Source organism: Leuciscus leuciscus (genome assembly GCF_965113295.1).
Source record: "Leuciscus leuciscus genome assembly, chromosome: 8".
Lineage (NCBI taxonomy): Eukaryota > Metazoa > Chordata > Actinopteri > Cypriniformes > Leuciscidae > Leuciscus > Leuciscus leuciscus.
Window position 1 is genome coordinate 23,504,648 of NC_138732.1, and position 24,945 is coordinate 23,529,592.

Below are 24,945 nucleotides of genomic sequence, written 5' to 3' on the forward strand. Positions count from 1 at the left end.
GGGGACCTGTGCTTTTTCTGTGGCAGCTCCTAAACTGTGGAATGATCTGCCTCTGCCCATTAGACGAGTCACTTCACTGTCTGTTTTTAAAACCCACCTTTTCTCCTTGGCCTTTGACACTTGATGTTGACATTTTGTTTATTTATTTTTTATGGTATGGTTATTTTTTCCTATGTTTTCCGTCTCTTGATTTGTTTTATCTGTATTATATGCTTTACATAAAGTATGTGTTTTATGTTTTTTGTTTATAGATTTTTTCTGTACAGCATTTTGGTCCACTTTGGTTGTTTTAAAGTGCTTAATAATTAAAAATTGATTTGATCTGATATGTCTATGGCTCTGCTCGCAATAACCATTGTTAGAACTGAAAAGTCAACTGTAAGGATGCGTTAAATCTGACAAAGTGGTTTAATAAAGGGTGTTTCGATCTTGTGAAATACAAAATTTTAGTACATTAATTGCCAATTAAAAGATATTGGTACAGTAAAACGTTTTATATGGGACAATATAAATACTGTCCAAACGAAATCCAAATTTATCACTGTTTACTGTACGAATGTTTTTTTTTTAAGAACCTTTAAACTTAGTATATATGACAATGCACACTGAGCTAGCCCATTCTGTGGCGTGGTTTCTCCGACGCCATAGAGTTAAGTTCGTTAAAGCAGACATAAGGCTTTGAAATATGACAAACTGTCCTAACAAAAGCAAATTTGATAACTTTTTTACTGTATCAGTCTTTTTTATGGACCCTTGAACTTGATGTATAGAACAATGCACACAGCCGTATTGCGCAATCAGCGTAAAAGCAGACATAAGACCGTGATATTAGATATATACTGCTCTAACAAAAAACACATTGAGCAAATAGATCTTTAATAATTTATGCGCATTCATACTCTTGTTTTCTACATAGTAAAATGGAAATAGGTTATAGTAAACATGGAAATTGTAACGCGTGAGGATACGAAAACATTTCTTGTGCGCACACAATAGATTCTCGTGAGCACGCAAACGTTTCTCATCCGCACGCAAAAGTTTATTGTGCGCACACGAAAGTTTGAAGATTTTTTTTTTTTCTGAAGGTCCCTTTAGGGGATTTTTTTATTTGGTTCTGTACTTTTAAGGCTTCTATATATAAATAATCTCTGTTATGATTGGTTAACTTCTTTAAATGTGAAATGAGCAATAACATCAAGTTGTTAAACAGATATTGATATGTCAATACCTCATGAGGAATAAGGAAGAAAATCCAATTTTTTGCACACTTTTTGTGAGTGCAAAGGGTTTATCCTTTACCTTAAGAAGTTCCTCTTGGGTGCTGAAACTGGGATGAGGGTGGCGATATCTGCCTTCTTTGTATTTGTGGGTGATAAACTCTCTCCGCTGTTCTGGGGTGGCATCACAGTCCAGCTCCTCGGTCGCAGGAAGTCTGGCTGCCCAGAATTCATTCGCTCTATCGTTGCCAAGCATTATGAAGAGCTAGAACATATAAACATAATGGTTCATCTTGGCCTTATTTGTGAAAGACAGTGTAGTAAACTCACAGGGGATATCATCAGGAATCCTGATAACTGGAATATAAGGATCATTTCACTGAAAAAAAAAAAAACCTCACGACAACCCCTACCTGAACGATCTCATTGCTCCACACACTGGTGTCCAGTTTCAGACTTTGCACTTTCGACACCATTGTGCCAAGACTTCGATGCTGGCCTGCAGGCAAACAGAACAAAAGAGGCACCACATCACTCTCCACGCACCATTCATTCTGTTTGTCCCATAAACACTTCCTGATATGGTGCCTCTGAGCCACATCTATCTGCAGTTTACGGCACGGAGGAACTCATATGAACTCTTAAATGAGCTTAGAAACTCTTAATACCATCTGTATCAACCAAGACACACTGCACTGCTGTCACCCATGCCGGATAGTCACTATTTGGAAAACACCAACTATTTAATGAATTTTCTAGTCTAATTCAGCCGAATTCACTGTGCTTTATAAATTAAAATTATAAATACCATCGAGCTGATAATACACCCAATCTTTACACCACCACATCAGTCACACACACACCTGCGCAATTCTTGCAGATGACCACACAGAGATTAATGGATGCCCAGTCTGGATTGATGGCTTTGCAGTCTGCACAGATCTTGTTGGACCTGTTGGACCAGATCTTCTCCGCCACTTCATAATCAGATAGTGTTTCTGCTATAGATTCCTGCAGGGCCTCCATCCAGTCCCGCTTCTCTCGCTCCGACTCTGCCGTAAAGCTGCAAAGGTGCACAAAACCCTCTTAATGCTCTGCCTTCATGGATCATATTAATTGTCTCTAGTCTGGCATAGTTACTTAGTGAGAAAAGACCTCTGAATGACTTCACTGCTTTAAGTGTGCAGTGAAATTTAACAGATCAAAATGGATTTTATTTCAACTATGTTTATATATATAAACAGTTATTTCATATTTTATATATTATTTCACATTATTACTGATTTACTGTATTTTTGAGCAATTGCAGCCTTGGTAACTTGTTTCAAAAACATTTTAAAAATCGTATGGATCGCAACTTTTTGAACGTATAAAGATTAAAAAAAAATCATAATTGAAAATTAAATGTGTCATTCATATATATATATATATATATATATATTATGTATTACATAATAATCTTTATTTTTCTTAAATATTTGTCATGTTTTCCAGTAAAAAGATCTAAATGTCATTTTAGAGAATCAAAGCTGTGCATAATAATATGACTTGTTTTTAGAGAATATACGTTAAGTTTATTTTGCGAACCCCATTGGCTAGTTGATTTTTTCTTCTTTTAAACTAAGGGGTAAGAAAAAGAAACTGAATTCAAGATAAATTAAATGGAAAAAAGACAAATCACTGATTAAACAATGTTTTTGCAGTGTTGGAAATGGCATAGGGGTAAACACATATACAAGCTTAACATAAGCATGGCGTGACTTGAACTGTTTACCTGAAGGTTTTATAAGGAGTAATGAGGTCAAAGCTCTTGCCCTTCCCATCACGAATTGTAGCACCTCTGGCCTCAATTACAGTAATTCCAATCCCATTTTTAAAGCACTGTAAAACACATATCACAAAGGGAAAGCCTTAATTTAAGAATTAGCAATCAAACCTCCATGATGCAAATAATTTAAAGCTACAGTGCCCTCCACAATTATTGAACCCCCTGGTAAATATGATCAAAATTGGCTGTAAAAAATAAATCTGCATCGATTATCCTTGTGATCTTTCATTCAAAAAATGTGCAAAATTCTAACCTTTCATTGAAGTAAAAGAATTGAAAGTGGGGGGAAATCACATTATGAAATAAATGTTTTTCTCCAAAACATGTTGGCCACAATTATTGAAACCCCTAAAATTTTTTACGAGTAAAATATCTCTGAAGTATATTCCCATTAATATTTACCTTTTTTAGTACACCAGGGTGACTAGGAACATGAAACTGTCCAGCTATGACTTCGTGTTTCACAGGAGTTTAAATATGAGGAAACACAAAGGCCAAATCCCCTTAATCATCCATCACAATGAGTAAAACCACAGAATACAGTTCTGATGCGTAGCAAAAGATTGTTGAGCATCACAAACTAGAAAGTGGCTGTAAGACAATAGCTAAAGAATTGAAAATCCCCATTTTGACCATCAGGGCAATAATTAAGAAGTTATAACCAACTAAAGATGTTATGAATCTGCCAGGAAAAGGACGTGTGTCTATACTGTCTTAATGCACGGCGAGTATGAAAGTTTGAGTGGCCAAAGACTCTCCAAGGATCACAGATGGAGAATTGCAGAGATTAGTTGAGTCTTAGGGTCAGAAAGCCTAAAAAAAAAATTATCAAACAACCCCTACATCCCCACATGTTGTTTGGGAGGGTTTAAAAAAAAACCCTCCTCGCTCATCCAAAAACAAATTCCAGCAAATTTAATTGTCAGACACGACTGGATCTTCAAACAACACAGGGTTCTGTGGTCAGATGAGACTAAAACAGAGCTTTTTGGCAGCAAACACACTAGATGGGTTTGGTGAACACAAGGATAAAAAGTACCCCATGTGTACAATTTAATATACCATTGGATCTTTAATGTTGTGGGCATATTTTTCTGCTGGAGGTCCTGGACTTCTTGTTCAGATACATGGCATCGTGGATTCTATCAAATATCAACAGATAAAAAATCAAAACCTGACGCCTTCTGCTAGAAATCTTATAATGGGCCGTGGTTGGATCTTCCATCAGGACAACGATCCAAAACAAACATCAAAATCAAAACAAAAATTTGTTGTGGAGCACAAAATGAAGCTTCTGCCATGACCGTCTCAGTCCCCTGACCTGATGAGTGGAGTGAACTGAAGAGAAGAAGCACCAACATGGATCTGGGAATCTGAAGGATCTGGAGAGATTCTGTGTGGAGGAATGGTCTCTGATCTCTTGTCAGTTATTCTCCAAACTCATCAGGCATTATAGGAGAAGACTCAGAGCTGTTATCTTGGCAAAAGGAGATTGCAAAAAGTATTTAATAAAAGGGTTTCAATAATTGTGGCCAACGTGTTTTGGAGAAAAACATTTATTTCATAATGTGATTTTCCCCCCACTTTCAATTCTTTTACTTCAATGAAAGGTTAGAATTTTGCACATTTTTTGAATGAAAGATCACAAGGATAATCGATGCAGATTTATTTTTTACAGCCCATTTTGATCATATTTACCAGGGGGTTCAATAATTGTGGAGGGCACTGTACTTTTGAATGCATTGTACATATGCTATAGGAGGTTCAGAATACTTGTAAAACACTCAAACTGATTCACACTGAGAGAAGAAAGAGGTAAAGCAAATCACTGGTACTAAATTCAGAGTAGTATGGCTATAACACAATTAACTATAACATGATTAACTAATCACCTGCTCATTCTTGTACAACCAGATCTGCTCCATTATAATTGCTGCATAGATCTTTGACTTGGTTCCTTTAAGCTCCAAGAAGCCGCTCTTTTGGCAGTGACTGCCGGGGCCAAACCGTGGGCGGCCAAAAACCAGCTGTTCTTTGACCCGCTCCTGCAACATGCTGCACCATTTGCTCCTCTGGACTACAAAGTGGCATAAAGAAGGACCATAAGGTTTCTTTTGTCCTAGTTAAATTTCAAATAAGCAGTAAAACACTTTTCTAAAGACCCATTCCAATTCTATATTATCAGCCATGAAAAAATATGGTCTCACTGTATATGCGTCTTTAACTACTATGTAGTAAAATTAAAATTAATAATTTAATACAATGCACTTATTATGTGCATACATGTATTTTCTTGCATGTAATTACAGCTGTAGTTAATTTATGTAATTAAATCTATAATTACACTATTGAGCCTTCCCTTAAACCACCCATACCACCAAACCTGTCCCTAACTTTACCCGTTAGTGTTTTTGCAATACAATATGAACACAAAAAGTACATTGTAAGTATATAGCAGTTAAGGACACCGAATATAAAGTGTGACCAAAAAGATTACAAGAATATTTGCAAACATGTTTTTTTTGCAGACTTTTCAAGCATTTCTGTAGCTCAAGCATAGAGCAACGGCGAGGTCATGGGTTCGATTCGCAGGAAATGCAACAACTGAATACCTTGAATGCATGGTAAGTCGCTAAAAGCGAGTGCATAAATGTCAGTGTAGAAAAAGGCTGCGCTTACCATCATTATCAGCCCGGAACACAAATGTCCTGTGACTTGTCACAATCTCAAATTTATTGTCTTTGGCTACACGGGCCATCTGTATGGCAGCTAAGGGAATCACACCTTTGGGATAAGCATCCTGGGAGAAAAACACCAGTTGTGTTAAGAATAACAGTGTACCAATATATGTGACATCTGCAGAAAAACACAATGGAATTTAGGAATTGTTTATATTCTGAAGGTCTTCAGGCAGCATGAAATGCTTAAAGGGATCATATATCATGGTGAATCAGTTATTCTACTATGAAATCATGCTGTACTGTAACAGTGGGAACACAAACCATTTTACCCAGCCCAAAAATGATTTATTGAAACTTAACTGACTTGCAAACCTTAAATGATTACCAAGTGTAACAACTTTTCCCAGACCAGATGAGCTGAAAGGTTCAACACGCAGGTGAATTTGGTTGTCGATCACCACCATCTATTGTTCTGGCAATTTGCTTTTCATTCAGCTCAATGAATATAGGTTTCGCTCTCGGTGTAAATAGACTATTCGTCATAAATTCATTCAGCTTTCCTGTTCCACGTTTGGTGTAAAAGGGCCTTTACACGTCAACAACATCCATTCAGTGTTGTTCAGCTGTTTAACACACTATTCAATGCTCAGGGTGGAGCAAGCAGTTAAAAACTATATTTGACAGTAAACCTGAAGTACACACATGCAAAAACTGGGTTTACTTCAAAGCAATTCAGAGGGAGGGTGGAAAAACTACACTACTGTTCAAAGTTTGGGGTCAGATGTTTAAGAAATTAATAACTGTATTCACTGAGGAAGCAGTGAAATCAAAAGTGACAGTAAAGACATTTATAATGGTACAAAATATTTCTATTTCAAATATTTTTACTGCATTTTTGATCAAATAAATGCAGCCTTGGTGCGCATATAAGACTTTTAAAACGGTAGATAATATTATGACTGTTCTGGTGTAAAAACCTTGACATTAAAAGTGGAAAAAGTAAACAAAATACTAAATGATAAATGTATGATATGATCCCTTTAATAATACAATGGAATGATGGCATTGAGTTTGATCACATGCAATCATACCTTTTCACTACCATAGTACATCAAGTTTTTCCCGTCAAACTTCACATATCGTTTCTGGAACACATAGTTTCTATAACAGAGGAACAAATGTGATGTCAGAGAAAAACAACTACATTACTAAGGTCACATTTCTGAAATTGTTTAAGAGGGAACTGAATCTAGACTGGAAGATGTCAAGCAGAGGACAGGAACAAACAGCAGGAGACACAACACGTGAAGTGATGACAAACCGGCCAGAGAGGACAGACAGGGAGCAGAAACAGCCATTGAGGAGCGTGCAGGAGACGCAGAGATGAGAGGAGAGCAGCAGCCCCGATGGGGCGTACCCTTGAGGAGAGAGCTTGTCCAGCCAGCCGCTGAGGATAGGTGCCACCCGCTCGGACAGCGAGGTGAAGCTGGCGTAGGGAGAGATGATGTGGTCCTCTTCTGCTTCACTGGAGCAGAGGTTATGAGGGAGGGAGAACGAGTGGGAGCCCGGTGTGGGTTCACCCACAGTGCAGTAGCCTGGAGAATCGAGACGCTTGAGCCACGAGTGATTGTTCTGCCTGTGGGAGGAGGATGAGGAGGTTTAAAATATATATATATACAAATACAATTAAACAGCTTCATGTTCAAGTAAAAATATGCAACCATCCTTTAAAAAAGTTAAATAATGAGAAGCAAAAAATGCATTAGATATTTAGACTTGTTTTCAGAAAGTGAATTTATTTAGTTATTGTTTATTATTATTTATTATGTATTATTTTTATTTATTATTATTATTGATTCATTAATTATTATTATTTACAATTCATTCATTCATTATTTAACACCATACCAGCAAAGGCTGTATTCATGGCAAACTCAAGAGTAATAAAATGTACAATACTCATTATAAAAATAAGATTTCAATTAATTGTATACAATTATTTAACTATATTATCTCTACAAACAAATATATATTTTTTTTATTATTAACAACAATATCAATAATAATACCAGTTATATAAAATCTTTCAATTTAATATTATATTTTCCCAGAAGAAACCATTTAAAAAATGTCCATTAATATACTTTCTGAATAAGAGCATTGCCTAATATAATTTAAAGCAGGACATTCCAATCAAATATGCTTTGTAGTCAAGGAAGACTTACAAAAACCACATAAAGACAAATAAAGGCGCTTTCAACAATACATGAGTAAGTCTTGAGTGACCAACTCGACATCTTGTATACACACAGTCTTGTCAGTTCTATTGTCAAAAAGAAAATAATGGTGAGGTCTTTCATTTATAACCGGATTCACTTCATATAATAATTTGTTATGGACACATTCGTCACATTTGCCACTTTTTGGAAATATACAAACTCAGTATGGGTTTAACATAAAATCTGTCATTCTCAGTTAAAAGGCTTCCTTAGCAGCTTTATCTGCCAGTTCATTCCCAGCCAGTTCCATATGGCCCGGTATCCAACAAAAAAACAATATTAAAACCACTTTAAATAGTTCACTTTTAAAATGACAATTATGGTCATTCTTCAGACACTCAATTGCTGCAAGATTTAGAGTCTGTACATATTAAGAAATTACCTTTTTGTTCCTTTTCTATTTATTCTAGAGCTACAAAGAATAAATGGACCTCAGCTGTGAAAATTGAACTCTGTCCAGGTATCCATATACCAAAAAGTTTTTGTCCGATCACTACTTCTGAAGATACATGAATGTCTTATATTTTTAATACATTTTTCAAACATATCTCTTATCCCACTGACTATTTTTTTTTCTTGTTCAAAGCATGATAATATTATATAATATTATATAATATAATATAATATAACATAATATAATATAATATAATATAATATTATATAATATAATAATAATAATATATAATTATTGTTGTTGTTGAGAAAAATAAACTTAGTTCAAGATTAATTTTCAAAAAAACATTAATTTCTATAAATAACTAGTATTATTATTTGTTATAGTCTGTTCCTCAAACATACAGAAGCTATCATATATTATATTTAGAAGATTTAGAGTATAGCACATGAGTCATATAAACACCTTTTATGCTATGTTATTGTTTTTCATATGGTAATATGGGGACTTGACAGCATCCTTCCCCATTTTCATTTTATAGACTGCTCTGTTTGCGTTTCATGGAAGTAAGCTCTAGGGTTTTTAACATGAGAATGAGTAAATGACGACAGAGTTTCTTTCTAAGGCATCAACATGACAAAGGGATACTCCACCCAAAAAAAATTTAAATTCTCTCATCATTTACTCACTTTCATGCCGTCCCAGATGAGATGTATATGACTTTCTTTAGATAAACACAATCTAGAATTATTAGCTGGATATTACACTGTGGAGATACCAAACATTCTGCTGACTTTTGCAGAAACAGTCAATTTAAACTTTCATGGAAATAATTGGACTTACCCATGATCTCTTGTTTTATCCTCTTTACTTGTAGTCTTTTCCTCAATTTTGGTCCTGTCAACCTAAACATATTCAACCATAAATAAAACACACCTATTTGAGTACATAAAGTAAAAATTCACTCTAAAATAAAGTCTCTCACCTCTGAATGTTGATATTGTCGCTTGCTGTGGAAGACAGTTTCACAGTACGGGTTGATCATTTCATCTTCGTCCTCAGCAGATGCTGTGGACTTTTCTAAAGTGCTATAGAAGGAGAAAGTTAGTTAATTGTGGAGGGATAGTCATAAGAATCAAAATGTTATCAATCAAAAAATTATCTTTGAAATTAAATGGTATGGCATGCTGGTATGCTCAGCAAAAACAATAGGGACTTTAGCATCAGGTAGTTCTAGGAACTTAGTTCTAGGAACAAGCCACCAGGGTGGTTCCCTGAAAACGAATGGTTCCCTTAGGAACATTTTCCTGGTTGCATTCACACCACCAGTAGGAACTCTGTTTAACAGTCCTGTCTAATACGTTCTTAGGTAGAACTGTTATACAAAGAAAGACAGTATATGAAAAGTTATTAGCGTATGCTGTGTGGTTGACGTCCAGTGTTGTTAGCTGAGCAGAAATACATCATGTTTGGCTTGGTCCCCTCAAAGTTGCGTTGGACTTTCTCCTCAGCGTAAAGGTTAAGAGTTAGTTTGCGGTGTAAATATATAGGCTATAATCTGTGCATTTACATAGCTTTTTTTTTTTTTTTTTTTAATGGCGGATGCTGGTGTTTCACGTGCATTCAGCCAATCAGCGTACACTAACGTCACGGATAGTTCCTATAGTGCTGGTTTAGACCCTACACTGAAGTGGGAGCTAAATTAATTCCTCCAAAAGGAGCTCCTAGAACTAAAATCATTCATAGTTCCTGCGGTGCGAACACACCAAAATCCAGGTACTTCGCCAATAGTTCTAGGAACTTTGAAAAGGTTCCTCTGGTGCGAAAGCCCCTAATGTCATTTCAATGAAGACTTAACAGTTACCTTTGATTTTCAGTGGACGGGCTGACCTCCTGGCGCGGAGGGGGAACGGGTAAAGAGCGACTCCAAAACGCACGTGGAGAACTTGGTAAAGTGCCACAGTAGATTTCATTAGAGACCATCTCTAGCCCTGAGCAGGGAGGACTTGGAGGTGAACCAGGTGTGTTGGTGAAGGGAGAGCACTGATAACTAGAGGGGGAGTCAGGTGGGGTGCAGAGGGGTGGGGTGCTGAGACGCTCCTGGTCCGACATTTTCCTGAATGTGGATGGGGGAATTCCTCGATTTAACCTAGGAGGCACTGGAGGTAACGGTCCACCAGTCTCTGGGGTTGAAGTGGTATTACTCAAACCTGGTTCACAATGGACGTTTTTTGATTCAGTAAATGTTTCAACAGTGTCTGTACTGAACGCAGTAGAGGATGAATCTTCTGCAACTATTACAAGCGGGTCCTGAGATGACTTTCGGCGAGGTTGTGCTTCATGTTGTGTTGGTAAAGAAAATTTCTCTGCTCTTAGTTTGTTGAAGACAGTTCTTGGTTTTGGTACCGGCTTTACAACACTGGTGCTACGCTCGGAGAATGAGCGCTTCACTTGTGCACAAAGATTCGGGGCAGAGCTGTTACGCAACGTTTCTAAAGAGGTGCCAGGATGTCTTGAAGGAGAAAGAGGCTCCACATTGACAGGGGTCACCTCGTGAATAGCGGATTCTGAATTACAGCGATCTAGCAAGAGCTCTTTCCTTTGATCTTGACAGATCAGCTGAATGTGCTCGACCAGTTTGAGGATACGCTTCCTGTGGCCGGTGGCAGTGACTCCCACCCTGTTCAGAGCGAAATTGTTCACATGACAGAAGTCTCGGGCGAGGAGAAAGCCTGCCTGACGGAAGTGGTCCAGATACCTCTCGAGGTGGATGGAAGCCAACAGGTCCTCTGCATCTGAGCATGGACCGATTGTTGCCATAGTGTGCATGGGTGCTGTTTAGGCTGCATGCAAAACAGCAGCAATTCCAGCCAAGAGCAGCAGACGACACCAGTCCTTCATCTGAGAAAACAAGCAAAGAAAATGGGTTAATGGAAGGTGGATCAAATTCTCGGTGGATTAAAGAGGCATTTTTCCGTGTAGTAAATTATAGGTAACGAGGTGTAACGAAACCCTCATGTCACGATTCGATACATATCACGATACTGAACTCACAATACGATATTGTGATGGTAAAAGGTAAATAAAAAAAAAAAAAAATTACTGTTGATTAAAATGCTACATTTTGTTTTACATTGGAGGTGGAAATGAATAGGCTTGGACTTGGTGCTGGTAACCCAAAGCACAGGACAATGGTGACACCAGAATAAAAATATTCATGATTCTGAAGCTGAAAACACAGAACTATTTTAGATGAATATGCTTGCACTCTTTCACTGGCTAGCAGTAGCGGTTTTAGGCACGGGCGAACCGGGCAATCGCCCGGGGCGGCATTTTTGGGGGGGCGGCACCGCCGGCACGAGCAGAAAAAAAATATACAAATCTGCGGCGCGAAGCGGTTTTCTATTATCTATCATTTCACTGTGTGGGGAATTGGCAAATTTGCGCCCCCTGCAGCTGCAGGCGCCCCTGCTTGCTGAGAAGATGCCGTGCACAGAAGCTGTTTGTTTGAGAAGGGGAAAAGGGAGGGGGCGCGGAGGCGCGGGCGCGGATGACAGTTCACCTCTGGGTCTCTCCCAAATGGAACGGACAAGGGGGGGGATCCATATAGTTATCGAAGTTATCAGTCACACCTCGACTTTCTTCCAGATAACGCACATTTCATTCATAATATTATAAATACGGGCCTCTATATTTCCTGCACATTTTTGTTTTTCTGAATGGTCTGAATGGCTAATAAAAATAGGTAATACAAAACGATTACTTGGTCACCACCACCAAGGTGAATTGGTTTAGTCTTGACTTCTGGTCGTGACTCGTGAGCGTGAGTGACAGTTATGGGGGGATCAGGGGATCTGTTGATTGTCGATGCCGAGTGCCAAATAAGAGATGGACAAGAAAGGTCAAAGCCATCAGGTGCCCAATTTAGAAACGAGCGAAAGATAAAGGTATGCAATGCAACTATGCAGTGGTGTAGTCTAGTTTTTTGTAGTGAGTATACTCTAATATAAGACCCCCAGACCGAGTTAGACCGAACTTTTATTTTGGTGGGTGTTAGACATTTGAGTTTCTGTGTGTTTTAATAAACTATTATTATTATTAGGGGCCAAGCACCGAAGGTGCGTAGGCACCTATTGTATCTGTTCCCGTTCTTATTATTATTAGGGGCCAAGCACCGAAGGTGCGGAGGCACCTATTGTATCTGTTCCCGTTCTTATTAGGGGCCAAGCACCGAAGGTGTGTAGGCACCTATTGTATCTGTTCCCGTTCCTATTATTATTATTCTTCCTTCTTCCGACTGGGTGTCTATGGCAGCCCATAGAACCGATTGCGGGAAAGTTGTAATGGTTTGACATTCTGATAGAGGACAGTCCCAACATTAAATACACCAATTTTGGTGTGTCTAAGTCATTCCCTCTAGCGCCACCACCTGTCCAAAGTTTCACTTTTATTTTGCTAATAACTTTTGAACCGTAAGTCCAATCAACAAAATTCTTTTTTTCTCTTATTCCTGAGCTCATGCCAATTCGATTGCACCCTATGACGTCATTTTCGTCATAACAATATGGCCGCCATTTTGAATTGTCCTTAAAAGCTACTTTTTCGAACTCGTCCTAGATGGTTTGTCCGATTTGCACGAAAATTGAACCAGATCATCTTCAGGCAGTGCTGACCAAAAGTTATGGAATTCAAATTGATTCGTTAAACCGTTTTTGAATAACGCTCTAACTAATTTTACGTAGCGCCTGCAAAAAAAGTCGTAGGGCTCTATCTCCGCAACGGTTTATCGTATTCAGACCAAACTTGGTACATGTCATCACAGGCATGACCTGAGGCAACATGCTGTGTTTCGGCGCAGCGCCACCTACTGGTCCGGAGATATGGAAAATGGCTATTTTTGCTTATAGCTTTTGAACAGTTTGTCCAAAAATCATAAAATTGGTCTCGTTAGATTCAGGGCATCATGCTGAGTCGACTGATATCCAATTTTCCCAGATCAGCCATTTTGGCTGTCGGCCATTTTTAATTATGTGCTAAAATGCTGTATTTTAGGAATGCATGAACCTATCGTTACGAAACTCGGTATGGGTCATCAGCACGATGTCCTGAAGGAGCCTGAGAAGTTTCGAAACAGTGCCACCTAGTGGTGAATTTTTTTCCCCAAATGCTTCCAAATGCTTCTAACTTTGGGTGTGGTCGACTTATTTTTACGAGACTCATCTCATTAGAGTCCTGAATCGTTGCCGAGTCCCACGATACCAAACATGCTAGGTTTCACCTTACGGTTTGTGTAGCGTTGTGATTTAGTGCTTAAAAAACATTTGGCTATATCTTCGAAACCGCTATTCCGATCGAGACGAAACCACCGCCAGAAGTTTGGAAACATAGGTCGATAGCTATACGCCAATGCCCAAATGCGAAAATATTGATGTTTAGGGGTAGTAAATTCCAATCAAAGTCATGTGTCAGTCATTTTTTACTTGTTTTTTCATATAAATGTCTATAACTCCGAAGGGAATTGAGATATTTTCACCAAAATCGACACACATATGTATGAGCTCACTCTGAGGACATGTAAAAAAAATGGTGGGACTCAGCCTCTTGGTGGCGCTATAATAGAACAAAACATGAAATTCCCATTGACTTCTATACAGTTTTGTGAAATAAAATGCTATACTAAACAAATGCATTGGTGTAATATTACGAAACTCATAATGTGCCATCAGCACCATCCCCTGAAGGGATCCAAAATATTTTGAGACAGTGCCACCTAGTGGTCAAAAGTTATAACAAAATTTACAAAACTGCTAATAACTTTTGAATAAATCGGCCTATCGAAATGCCACTGGTCTTAATAGATTCCTTGGGTCAAGCCGACAACATAGATACCAAGTTTTCCTTATTTGGCCGAACTTCCTGTCCACCATCTTGATTTTCATTCAAAACCTACTTTTTCGAACTCCTCCTAGACCGTTTGTCCGATTTTCACCAAAATCGAATCATATCATCTCCAGACTGTGCCGCCTAAAAGTTATGGATTTCGTGTCGATAGACGAAACCGTTTTCGTATAGTGCAGCAGCAAAGTTGAGTCATGATGCCAAAAGCACTATTCAGGCTTTATCTCTGTAATGCCTTGACATATTGACACCAAATTTTGTATGTATCATTGTCACTTCACTCTGACCACATCACATCAGTTTTGTAACTGCTCCACCTATTGGTCGAAAGTGATAATCCATTAAATCATATTTTGAATGACTTTTTATATGATTTGTCAGCCATTTCACCTAAAATCCTCTTTAAATGTCTTTAATTGCTCATTGTTGCAGTTGGTCTGACACCTTCAGCCATGTTGGCATATCCTGTCATCTGCTTGCGCTTGGCCCCGATAATTGCTGCTTGCAGCTATATTTAGGGGCCAAGCACCGAAGGTGCGGGCACCTATTGTATCTGTTCCCGTTCTTATTATTAGGGGCCAAGCACCGAAGGTGCGGGCACCTATTGTAATTGTTCCCGTTCTTATTATTATTCTTCTTCTTCTTCCGCTCTTGGAGTCTATGGCAGCCCATAGAACCGATTGCGGGAAAGTTGTTTTGGTTTGACATTCTGATAGAGGACATTCCCAACATTAAATACACCAATTTTGGTGTTTCTAAGTCATTCCCTCTAGCGCCACCACCTGTCCAAAATTTCACTTTTGTTTTGCTAATAACTTTTGAACCGTAAGGCCAATCAACAAAATTCTTTTTTCCTCTGATTCCTGAGCTCATGACGATTCGATTGCATCCTATGACGTCATTTTCCGTCATAAAAACATGGCCGCCATTTTGAATTATTCTCAAAACCTACTTTTTCGAACTCGTCCTAGACAGTTTGTCCGATTTGCACGAAAATTGAACCAGATCATCTTCAGGCAGTGCTGACCAAAAGTTATTAAAATCTAGTTGATTTGTCAAACCGTTTTCAATAAACGCTCGAACAAATTTTACGTAGCGCTTGCGAAAACAGTCGTAAGGCTGTATCTTCGCAACGCTTTATCGTATTCAGACCAAACTTGGTACATGTCATCACAAGCATGACCTGAGGCTACATGCTGCGTTTCGGCGCAGCGCCACCTACTGGTCCAGAGATATGAAAAATGGCTATTTTTGCTTATAACTTCTGAACAGTTTGTCCAAAAATCATAAAATTGGTCTTGTTAGATTCAGGGCAAAATGCCGAGTCGACTGATATCCAATTTTACCATATCGGCCATTTTGACTGTCGGCCATTTAGAATTTTGTGCTAAAATGCTGTATTTTAAGAACGCATGAACGGATTGTTACGAAACTTGGTATGGGTCATCAGCACGATGTCCTGAAGGAGCCTGAGAAGTTTCGAAACAGCGCCACCTAGTGGTTAATCTTTTTATTCAAATGCTTATAACTTTGGGTGTGGTCGACTTATTTTCACGAGACTCATCTCATTAGACTCCTGAATCCTTGCCGAGTCCTACGATACCAAGCATGCTAGGTTTCGCCTTACGGTTTGTGTAGCGTTGTGATTTAGCGCTTAAAAAACATTTGGCTATATCTGCGAAACCGCTAGTCTGATCGAGACGAAACCACCGTCAGAAGTTTGGAAACATAGGTCGATAGCTAAACGCCAATGCCCAAATGCGAAAATATTGATAGTAAGGGGTAGTAAAATTCAATCAAAGTCATGTGTCAGTCATTTTTTACGTGTTTTTTCATATAAATGTCTATAACTCCGAAGCGAATTGAGATATTTTCACCAAAATTGACACACATATGTATGGGCTCACTCTGAGGACACATAAAAAAAATGGTGTGACTGAGCCTCTTGGTGGCGCTATAATAGAACAAAACATGAAATTCCCATTGACTTCAATACAGTTTTGTGAAATAAAATGCTATACTAAACAAATGCATTGGTGTTATTTAATGAAACTCAGAAAGTGCCTTCAGCACCATTTCCTGAAAGTACCCAACATATTTCAAGACAGCGCCACCTTTTGGTCAAAAGTTATAACAAAACATCTAAAAATGCTAATAACTTTTGAATAAATCTGCCCATTGAAATGCCACTGGTATTAATAGATTCCTTGGGTCAAGCCGAGAACATAGAAACTAAGTTTTCCTTATTTGGCCTAACTTCCTGTCCGCCATCTTGATTTTCATTCAAAACATACATTTTCGAACTCCTCCTACACCGTTTGTCCGATTTTCACCAAAATCGAATCGTATCATCTCCAGACCGTGCCGACTAAAAGTTATCGATTTCGTCTCGATTGACGAAACCGTTTTTGTATAGCGCAGCAGCAAATTTGAGGCATGATGCTAAAAGCACTATTCAGGCTTTATCTCTGCAATGCCTTGACATATTGACACCAAACTTTGTATGTGTCATTGTCACTTCACTCTGACTACATCACATCAGTTTTGTAACTGCGCCACCTATTGGTCGAAAGTGATAATGCATTAAATCATATTTTTATTTACTGTTTCTATGAATTTTCAGGCATTTTGCCTAAAATCCTCTTTAATGTCTTTAATTGCTCATTGTTGCAGTTGGTCTGACACTTTCAGCAATGTTGGCATGTCTTGTCATCTGATTGTGCTTGGCCCCGCTAAATGCTGCTTGCAGCTTTAATTATTATTATTATTATTATTATTATTCTTCTTCCGCTCTTGGAGTCTATGGCAGCCCATAGAACCGATTGCGGGAAAGTTGTTTTGGTTTGACATTCTGATAGAGGACATTCCCAACATTAAATACACCAATTTTGGTGTTTCTAAGTCATTCCCTCTAGCGCCACCACCTGTCCAAAATTTCACTTTTGTTTTGCTAATAACTTTTGAACCGTAAGGCCAATCAACAAAATTCTTTTTTCCTCTGATTCCTGAGCTCATGACGATTCGATTGCACCCTATGACGTCATTTTCCGTCATAAAAACATTGCCGCCATTTTGAATTATTCTCAAAACCTACTTTTTCGAACTCGTCCTAGACGGTTTGTCCGATTTGCACGAAAATTGAACCAGATCATCTTCAGGCAGTGCTGACAAAAAGTTATTAAAATCTAGTTGATTTGTCAAACCGTTTTCAATAAACGCTCGAACAAATTTTACGTAGCGCTTGCGAAAACAGTCGTAAGGCTGTATCTTCGCAACGCTTTATCGTATTCAGACCAAACTTGGTACATGTCATCACAAGCATGACCTGAGGCTACATGCTGCGTTTCGGCCCAGCGCCACCTACTGGTCCAGAGATATGAAAAATGGCTATTTTTGCTTATAACTTCTGAACAGTTTGTCCAAAAATCATAAAATTGGTCTCGTTAGATTCAGGGCAAAATGCCGAGTCGACTGATATCCATTTTTACCATATCGGCCATTTTGACTGTCGGCCATTTTGAATTTTGTGCTAAAACGCTGTATTTTAAGAACGCATGAACGGATTGTTACGAAACTTGGTATGGGTCATCAGCACGATGTCCTGAAGGAGCCTGAGAAGTTTCAAAACAGCGCCACCTAGTGGTTAATCTTTTTATTCAAATGCTTATAACTTTGGGTGTGGTCGACATATTTTCACGAAACTCATCTAATTAGACTGCTGAATCCTTGCCGAGTCCTACGATACCAAACATGCTAGGTTTCACCTTACGGTTTGTGTAGCGTTGTGATTTAGCGCTTAAAAAACATTTGGCTATATCTTCGAAACCGCTAGTCTGATCGAGACGAAACCACCGTCAGAAGTTTGGAAACATAGGTCGATAGCTATACGCCAATGCCCAAATGTGAAAATATTGATAGTAAGGGGTAGTAAAATCCAATCAAAGTCATGTGTCAGTCATTTTTTACGTGTTTTTTCATACAAATGTCTATAACTCCGAAGCGAATTGAGATATTTTCACCAAAATTGACACACATATGTATGGGCTCACTCTGAGGACACATAAAAAAAATGGTGTGACTGAGCCTCTTGGTGGCGCTATAATAGAACAAAACATGAAATTCCCATTGACTTCAATACAGTTTTGTGAAATAAAATGCTATACTAAACAAATGCATTGGTGTTATTTAATGAAACTCAGAAAGTGCCTTCAGCACCATTTCCTGAAAGTACCCAACATATTTCAAGACAGCGCCACCTAGTGGTCAAAAGTTATAACAAAACTTCTATAAATGCTAATAACTTTTGAATAAATCTGCCTATTGAAATGCCACTGGTATTAATAGATTGCTTGGGTCAAGCCGAGAACATAGAAACCAAGTTTTCCTTATTTGGCCTAATTTCCTGTCCGCCATCTTGATTTTCATTCAAAACATACATTTTCGAACTCCTCCTACACCGTTTGTCCGATTTTCACCAAAATCGAATCGTATCATCTCCAGACCGTGCCGACTAAAACTTATCGATTTCGTCTCGATTGACGAAACCGTTTTCGTATAGCGCAGCAGCAAAGTTGAGGCATGATGCTAATTGCACTATTCAGGCTTTATCTCTGCAATGCCTTGACATATTGACACCAAACTTTGTATGTGTCATTGTCACTTCACTCTGACCACATCACATCAGTTTTGTAACTGCGCCACCTATTGGTAGAAAGTGATAATGCATTACATAATATTTTTATTTACTGTTTCTATGAATTTTCAGGCATTTTGCCTAAAATCCTCTTTAATGTCTTTAATTGCTCATTGTTGCAGTTGGTCTGACACTTTCAGCAATGTTGGTATGTGTTGTCATCTGATTGTGCTTGGCCCCGCTAAATGCTGCTTGCAGCTTTAATTATTATTATTATTATTATTCTTCTTCCGCCATGGGAGTCTATGGCAGCCCATAGAACCGAGCGCGGGAAAGTTGTTTTGGTTTGACATTCTGATAGAGGACAGTCCCAACATTAAATACACCAATTTTGGTGTTTCTAAGTCATTCCCTCTAGCGCCACCACCTGTCCAAAATTTCACTTTTATTTTGCTAATAACTTTTGAACCGTAAGGCCAATCAGCTAAATTCTTGTTTCCTCTGATTTCTGAGCTCATGGCAATTCGATTGCACCCTATGACGTAATTTTACGTCATTAAAATATGGCCGCCATTTTGAATTTTTCTAAAAACCTACTTTTTCGAACTCGTCCTAGACGGTTTGTCCGATTTGCACGAAAATTGAACCAGATCATCTTCAGGTAGTGCTGACAAAAAGTTATGGAATTCAAATTGATTCGTCAAACCGTTTTCGATAAACGCACGAATACATTTTACGTAGCGCTAGCAAAAACGGTCGTAAGGCCGTATCTCCGCAACGGTTTATCGTATTCAGACCAAACTTGGTACTTGTACTCACAAGCATGACCTGAGGCTACATGCTGTGTTTCGGCGCAGCGCCACCTACTGGTCCGGAGATATGAAAAATGGCTATTTTTGCTTATAACTTCTGAACAGTTTGTCCAAAAATCATAAAATTGGTCTCGTTAGATTCAGGGCAACATGCCGAGTCGACTGATGTCCAATTTGACCATATCGGTCATTTTGGCTGTCGGCCATTTTGAATTTTGTGCTAAAATTCTGTATTTTATGACTGCATGAACGGATTGTTACGAAACGTGGTATGGGTCATCAGCACAATGCCCTGAATGAGCCTGAGAAGTTTCGAAACAGCGCCACCTAGTGGTGAATTTTTTTTTTCAAATGCTTATAACTTTGGGTGTGGTCAACTTATTTTCACGAAACTCATCTTTTTAGACTCCTGAATCGTTGCCGAGTCCTACGATACCAAACATGCTAGGTTTCGCATCACGGTTTGTGTAGCGTTGTGATTTAGCGCTTAAAAAACATTTGGCTATATCTTTGAAACCGCTAGTCCGATCGAGACGAAACCACCGTCAGAAGTTTGGAAACATAGGTCGATAGCTATACGCCAATGCCCAAATGCGAAAATATTGATGTTTAGGGGTACTAATTTCCAATCAAAGTCATGTGTCAGTCATTTTTTTCGTGTTTTTTCATATAAATGTCTATAACTCCGAAGCGAATTGAGATATTTTCACCAAAATTGACACACATATGTATGGGCTCACTCTGAGGACACGTACAAAAAATTGTGGGACTGAGCCTCTTGGTGGCGCTATAACAGAACAAAACATGAAATTCCCATTGACTTCAATACAGTTTTGTGAAATAAAATGCTATACTGAACAAATGCATTGGTGTAATATTACGAAACTCAGAATGTGCCATCAGCACCATCCCCTGAAGGTACCCAAAATATTTTGAGACAGCGCCACCTAATGGTCAAAAGTGACAATCAATTAAATCATATTTTTAATTACTCTTTCTATGATTTTTCAGCCATTTCGCCTAAAATCCTCTTTAAATGTCTTTAATTGCTCATTGTTGCAGTTGATCTGACACTTTCAGCCATGTCTTGTCGTCTTATTCTGCTTGGCCCCGGTAATGGCTGCTTGCAGCTATATTTATTCTTCCGTTTCTTCCGACTGGGCGTCTATGGCAGCCCATAGAACCGATTGCGGGAAAGTTGTTTTGATTTGACATTCTGATAGAGGACAGTCCCAACATTAAATACACCAATTTTGGTGTTTCTAAGTCATTCCCTCTAGCGCCACCACCTGTCCAAAATTTCACTTTTATTTTGCTAATAACTTTTGAACAGTAAGGCCAATCAACAAAATTCTTTTTTTCTCTGATTCCTGAGCTCTTGTCGATTCGAGTGCACCCTATGATGTAATTTTCCGGCATATAAATATGGCCGCCATTTTGAATGACCTGAAAAAGCTACTTTTTCGAACTCGTCCTAGACGGTTTGTCCGATTTGCACGAAAATTGAACCAGATCATCTTCAGGTAGTGCTGACAAAAAGTTATGGAATTCAAATTGATTCGTCAAACCGTTTTCGAATAACGCTCGAACAAATTTTACGTAGCGCTTGCGAAAACAGTCGTAGGGCTGTATCTCCGCAACGCTTTATCGGATTCAGACCAAAATTGGTACATGTCATCACAAGCATGAACTGAGGCTACATGCTGTGTTTCGGCGCAGCGCCACCTACTGGTCCGGAGATATGGAAAATGGCTGTTTTTGCTTATAGCTTTTGAACAGTTTGTCCAAAAATCATAAAATTGGTCTCGTTAGATTCAGGGCAACATGCCGATTCGACTGATATCCAATTTGACCATATCGGCCATTTTGACTGTCAGCCATTTTGAATTTTGTGCTAAAATGCTGTATTTTATGAACGCATGAACGAATTGTTACGAAACTTGGTATTGGTCATCATCACGATGTCCTGAAGAAGCGTGAGAAGTTTCGAAACAGCGCCACCTAGTGGTGACATTTTTTTTCCAAAAGCTTATAACTTTGGTTGTGATCGACTGATTTTCACGAAACTCATCTCATTAGACTCCTGAATCGTTGCCGAGTCCCAAGATACCAAACATGCTAGGTTTCGCCTTATGGTTTGTGTAGCGTTGTGATTTAGCGCTTAAAAAACATTTGGCTATATCTTCGAAACCGCTAGTCCGATCGAGACGAAACCACCGTCAGAAGTTTGGAAACATAGGTCGATAGCTATACGCCAATGCCCAAATGCGAAAATATTGATGTTTAGGGGTAGTAAATTCCAATCAAAGTCATGTGTCAGTCATTTTTTACGTGTTTTTTCATATAAATGTCTATAACTCCGAAGCGAATTGATATATTTTCACCAAAATCGACACAAATATGTATGGGCTCACTCTGAGGACACATAAAAAAAATGGTGTGACTGAGCCTCTTGGTGGCGCTATAACAGAACAAAACATGAAATTCCCATTGACTTCAATACAGTTTTGTGAAATAAAATGCTATACTAAACAAATGCATTGGTGTAATATTACGAAACTCAGAATGTGCCATCAGCTCCATCCCCTGAAGGTACCCAAAATATTTCGAGACAGCGCCACCTAGTGGTCCAAAGTTATAACAAAATTTCCAAAACTGCTAATAACTTTTGAATAAATCTGGCTATTGAAATGCCACTGGTCTTAATAGATTCCCTGGGTCAAGCCGAGAACATAGATACCAAGTTTTCCTTATTTGGCCAAACTTCCTGTCCGCCATCTTGATTTTCATTCAAAACCTACTTTTTCGAACTCCTCCTAGACCGTTTGTCCGATTTTCACCAAAATCGAATCGTATCATCTCCAGACTGTGCCGACTAAAAGTTATGGATTTCGTGTCGATAGACGAAACCGTTTTCGTATAGCGCAGCAGCAAAGTTGAGGCATGATGCCAAAAGCACTATTCAGGCTTTATCTCTGAAATCCCTTGAAATATTGACACCAAACTTTGTATATGTCATTGTCACTTCACTCTGACCACATCACATCAGTTTTGTAACTGCTCCACCTATTGGTCGAAAGTGATAATCCATTAAATCATATTCTGAATTACTTTTTATATGATTTATCAGCCATTTCGCCTAAAATCCTCTCTAAATGTCTTTAATTGCTCATTGTTGCAGTTGGTCTGACACCTTCAGCCATGTTGGCATATCCTGTCATCTGCTTGCGCTTGGCCCCGATAATTGCTGCTTGCAGCTATATTTATTATTATTATTATTATTATTAATAGTCCTGAAGTATACTCTGTGCAATAGTAATATATTTCTGTTATAATTTCTTCAAGTTATACAGAACTTTTATTTTGACAGGTTGTCGTAAAGACATAACAGTTTCTGTGTGTATATGAAACGAATGAATGACGATAGTTTTATCAAATGAAATGGTGAAATTCTCATCAAGTGACTCTCATAGCAGCTCTGCGATGAAATGCACATGTGTAGCCTACATCATGTCTCAATACAGTGAAACGCTGAAAACACCACGAGCGTGAGTCACGCGTGCTTGTGTGTGTGTGTGTGTAGTGGAGCATACACTGAGCGCTCATTCCCAGAGACGCGTAGAACAATCGCAGTCTCTTTTAGCTTTAATATTCATAGACACTAGCAGCTAGTCCATATCGAGATTTGATTCATTGTACAGCAGCTACTTTTGATTTATTCATTCAAAAATAGCCTAATTCCGTGACGTTCTGCCCTATAGCAAGTTCCATTTGTGACTGGATTCCGCAATTCGATCCGTCGCTTCGCAAACACAGACGGGGTGAATTTATGAATGAAAGTGTGAAAGTTCTGACACAAAACGAAGTTGATACGTATCCTCACGCTTTTTTTAAGTGGGTATACGCAAATCCTTGGCCTTTTCTAGTGGGTATACGCATACGGCGTATTCGGTTGTTAAGTCGTGACGTAACCACTCTCCGATAATACTCTTTCCGGGTCCAAAGTCCAGGTCCTCTCTACCTACCTACCGCTTTCGCTAGTGTTTTGGTTATTATTGAGTGTTTTTACAATGCCGCAGTGCTGTGTCCCGTGTCCCGAGCTAACTCACTTCAACCTCGTAAATCTTCTTTTTCATTGATGCCTGGACTCTACCCTTAATTATGCCACCTGAGTGATGAGCTACACTAACCACTCTGTTGGTGTTAAAGGAATTTAAACCCTTTTCGACCGCCAAGGGTGCCTCACTAAGAAGGACGTGATCGTAAATAAATGTACAGGTTCCACCATTGTTATTTCTGGACGAGAGGAGCGCTTGGACCCGGAAAAGGCTAAACGTCACGCGTGACGTCAGACTTAACAATCGGATACCTGCGTATCACGTAGACTACACCACTGCAACTATGTTTACTCTATATGATTACGGTATCCATGTCATGAATGAAGGGGCAATATTAATTGGTGGGTATAACTCTTATTTGTTAGCCTTTTTTCTATGATTCTTGCTATGCTTAACAATAATTCGTTTTTAACTCAAACACGAGATCTAATTTCACCATAATATTGTTCTTTGCAACAAAACTGTTGCAAGTTCAGTTATTACACTGCAAAAATGCTTTTCTTACTTAGTATTTTTGTCTTGTTTCCAGTCCAAATATCAAACATTTCTTAAATAAAGATGCATAACGTTATTTTACTAAAGTAGTAAAATTACATAAGATATTAAGTCTTGTTTTCTGGGGAAATAAATGTTTTCGCTCGAAAGGGGTCTCGCCCAGGGTGTAATTCAATGTAGAACCGCCACTGCTGGCTAGATATATTTAAAATAATGTAGGCCACTTTTTACTGGTAACACAAGACATTTGGTATTATCAGGACCCACAAATATTCCCCCACTGCATTATATTACATTATAGTAGTTTAATGTTGTACTGACACTAAAACGTTAATTTTTTTCAAAAAAAATAAATAATTTTGGGTGAACTATACACAATACAGATTCTCACTATCCACGATACATATTGTTGCATTTTTGTATTACGATATATTGTGACACAATACATTTTTACACCCCTAGTAAATTAATAATATGTAAAATACATTAAATATATTATTATTATTATATTATTATTGTGCCTAAATGCAAAAACACCCAGTAATTTATATCTTACAAAACTAAAAGTGTAATGTCCACCTCTAAATTTG

At 38.5% G+C, this 24,945-nt stretch overlaps 1 protein-coding gene across 5 annotated transcripts in view; it reads right to left on the minus strand.

Moving 5' to 3' along the window:
* The window catches only part of arap3 (ArfGAP with RhoGAP domain, ankyrin repeat and PH domain 3), a 46,587-nt gene that overhangs the window by 12,192 nt on the left and 9,450 nt on the right, over window positions 1–24,945 (minus strand). For all 5 annotated transcript variants that reach the window (XM_082177238.1, XM_082177237.1, XM_082177241.1 and 2 more), the window contains exons 2-12: window positions 10,264–11,300; window positions 9,385–9,487; window positions 9,243–9,304; window positions 7,144–7,362; window positions 6,818–6,887; window positions 5,725–5,845; window positions 4,938–5,122; window positions 2,992–3,098; window positions 2,081–2,280; window positions 1,631–1,716; window positions 1,300–1,482 (exon numbers count right to left, since the gene is read on the minus strand). In XM_082177238.1, coding sequence (XP_082033364.1) covers window positions 1,300–1,482; window positions 1,631–1,716; window positions 2,081–2,280; window positions 2,992–3,098; window positions 4,938–5,122; window positions 5,725–5,845; window positions 6,818–6,887; window positions 7,144–7,362; window positions 9,243–9,304; window positions 9,385–9,487; window positions 10,264–11,228 — 2,301 coding nt within the window. In that variant the 5' untranslated portion in view covers window positions 11,229–11,300. The remainder of the gene's footprint in view (window positions 1–1,299; window positions 1,483–1,630; window positions 1,717–2,080; window positions 2,281–2,991; window positions 3,099–4,937; window positions 5,123–5,724; window positions 5,846–6,817; window positions 6,888–7,143; window positions 7,363–9,242; window positions 9,305–9,384; window positions 9,488–10,263; window positions 11,301–24,945) is intronic.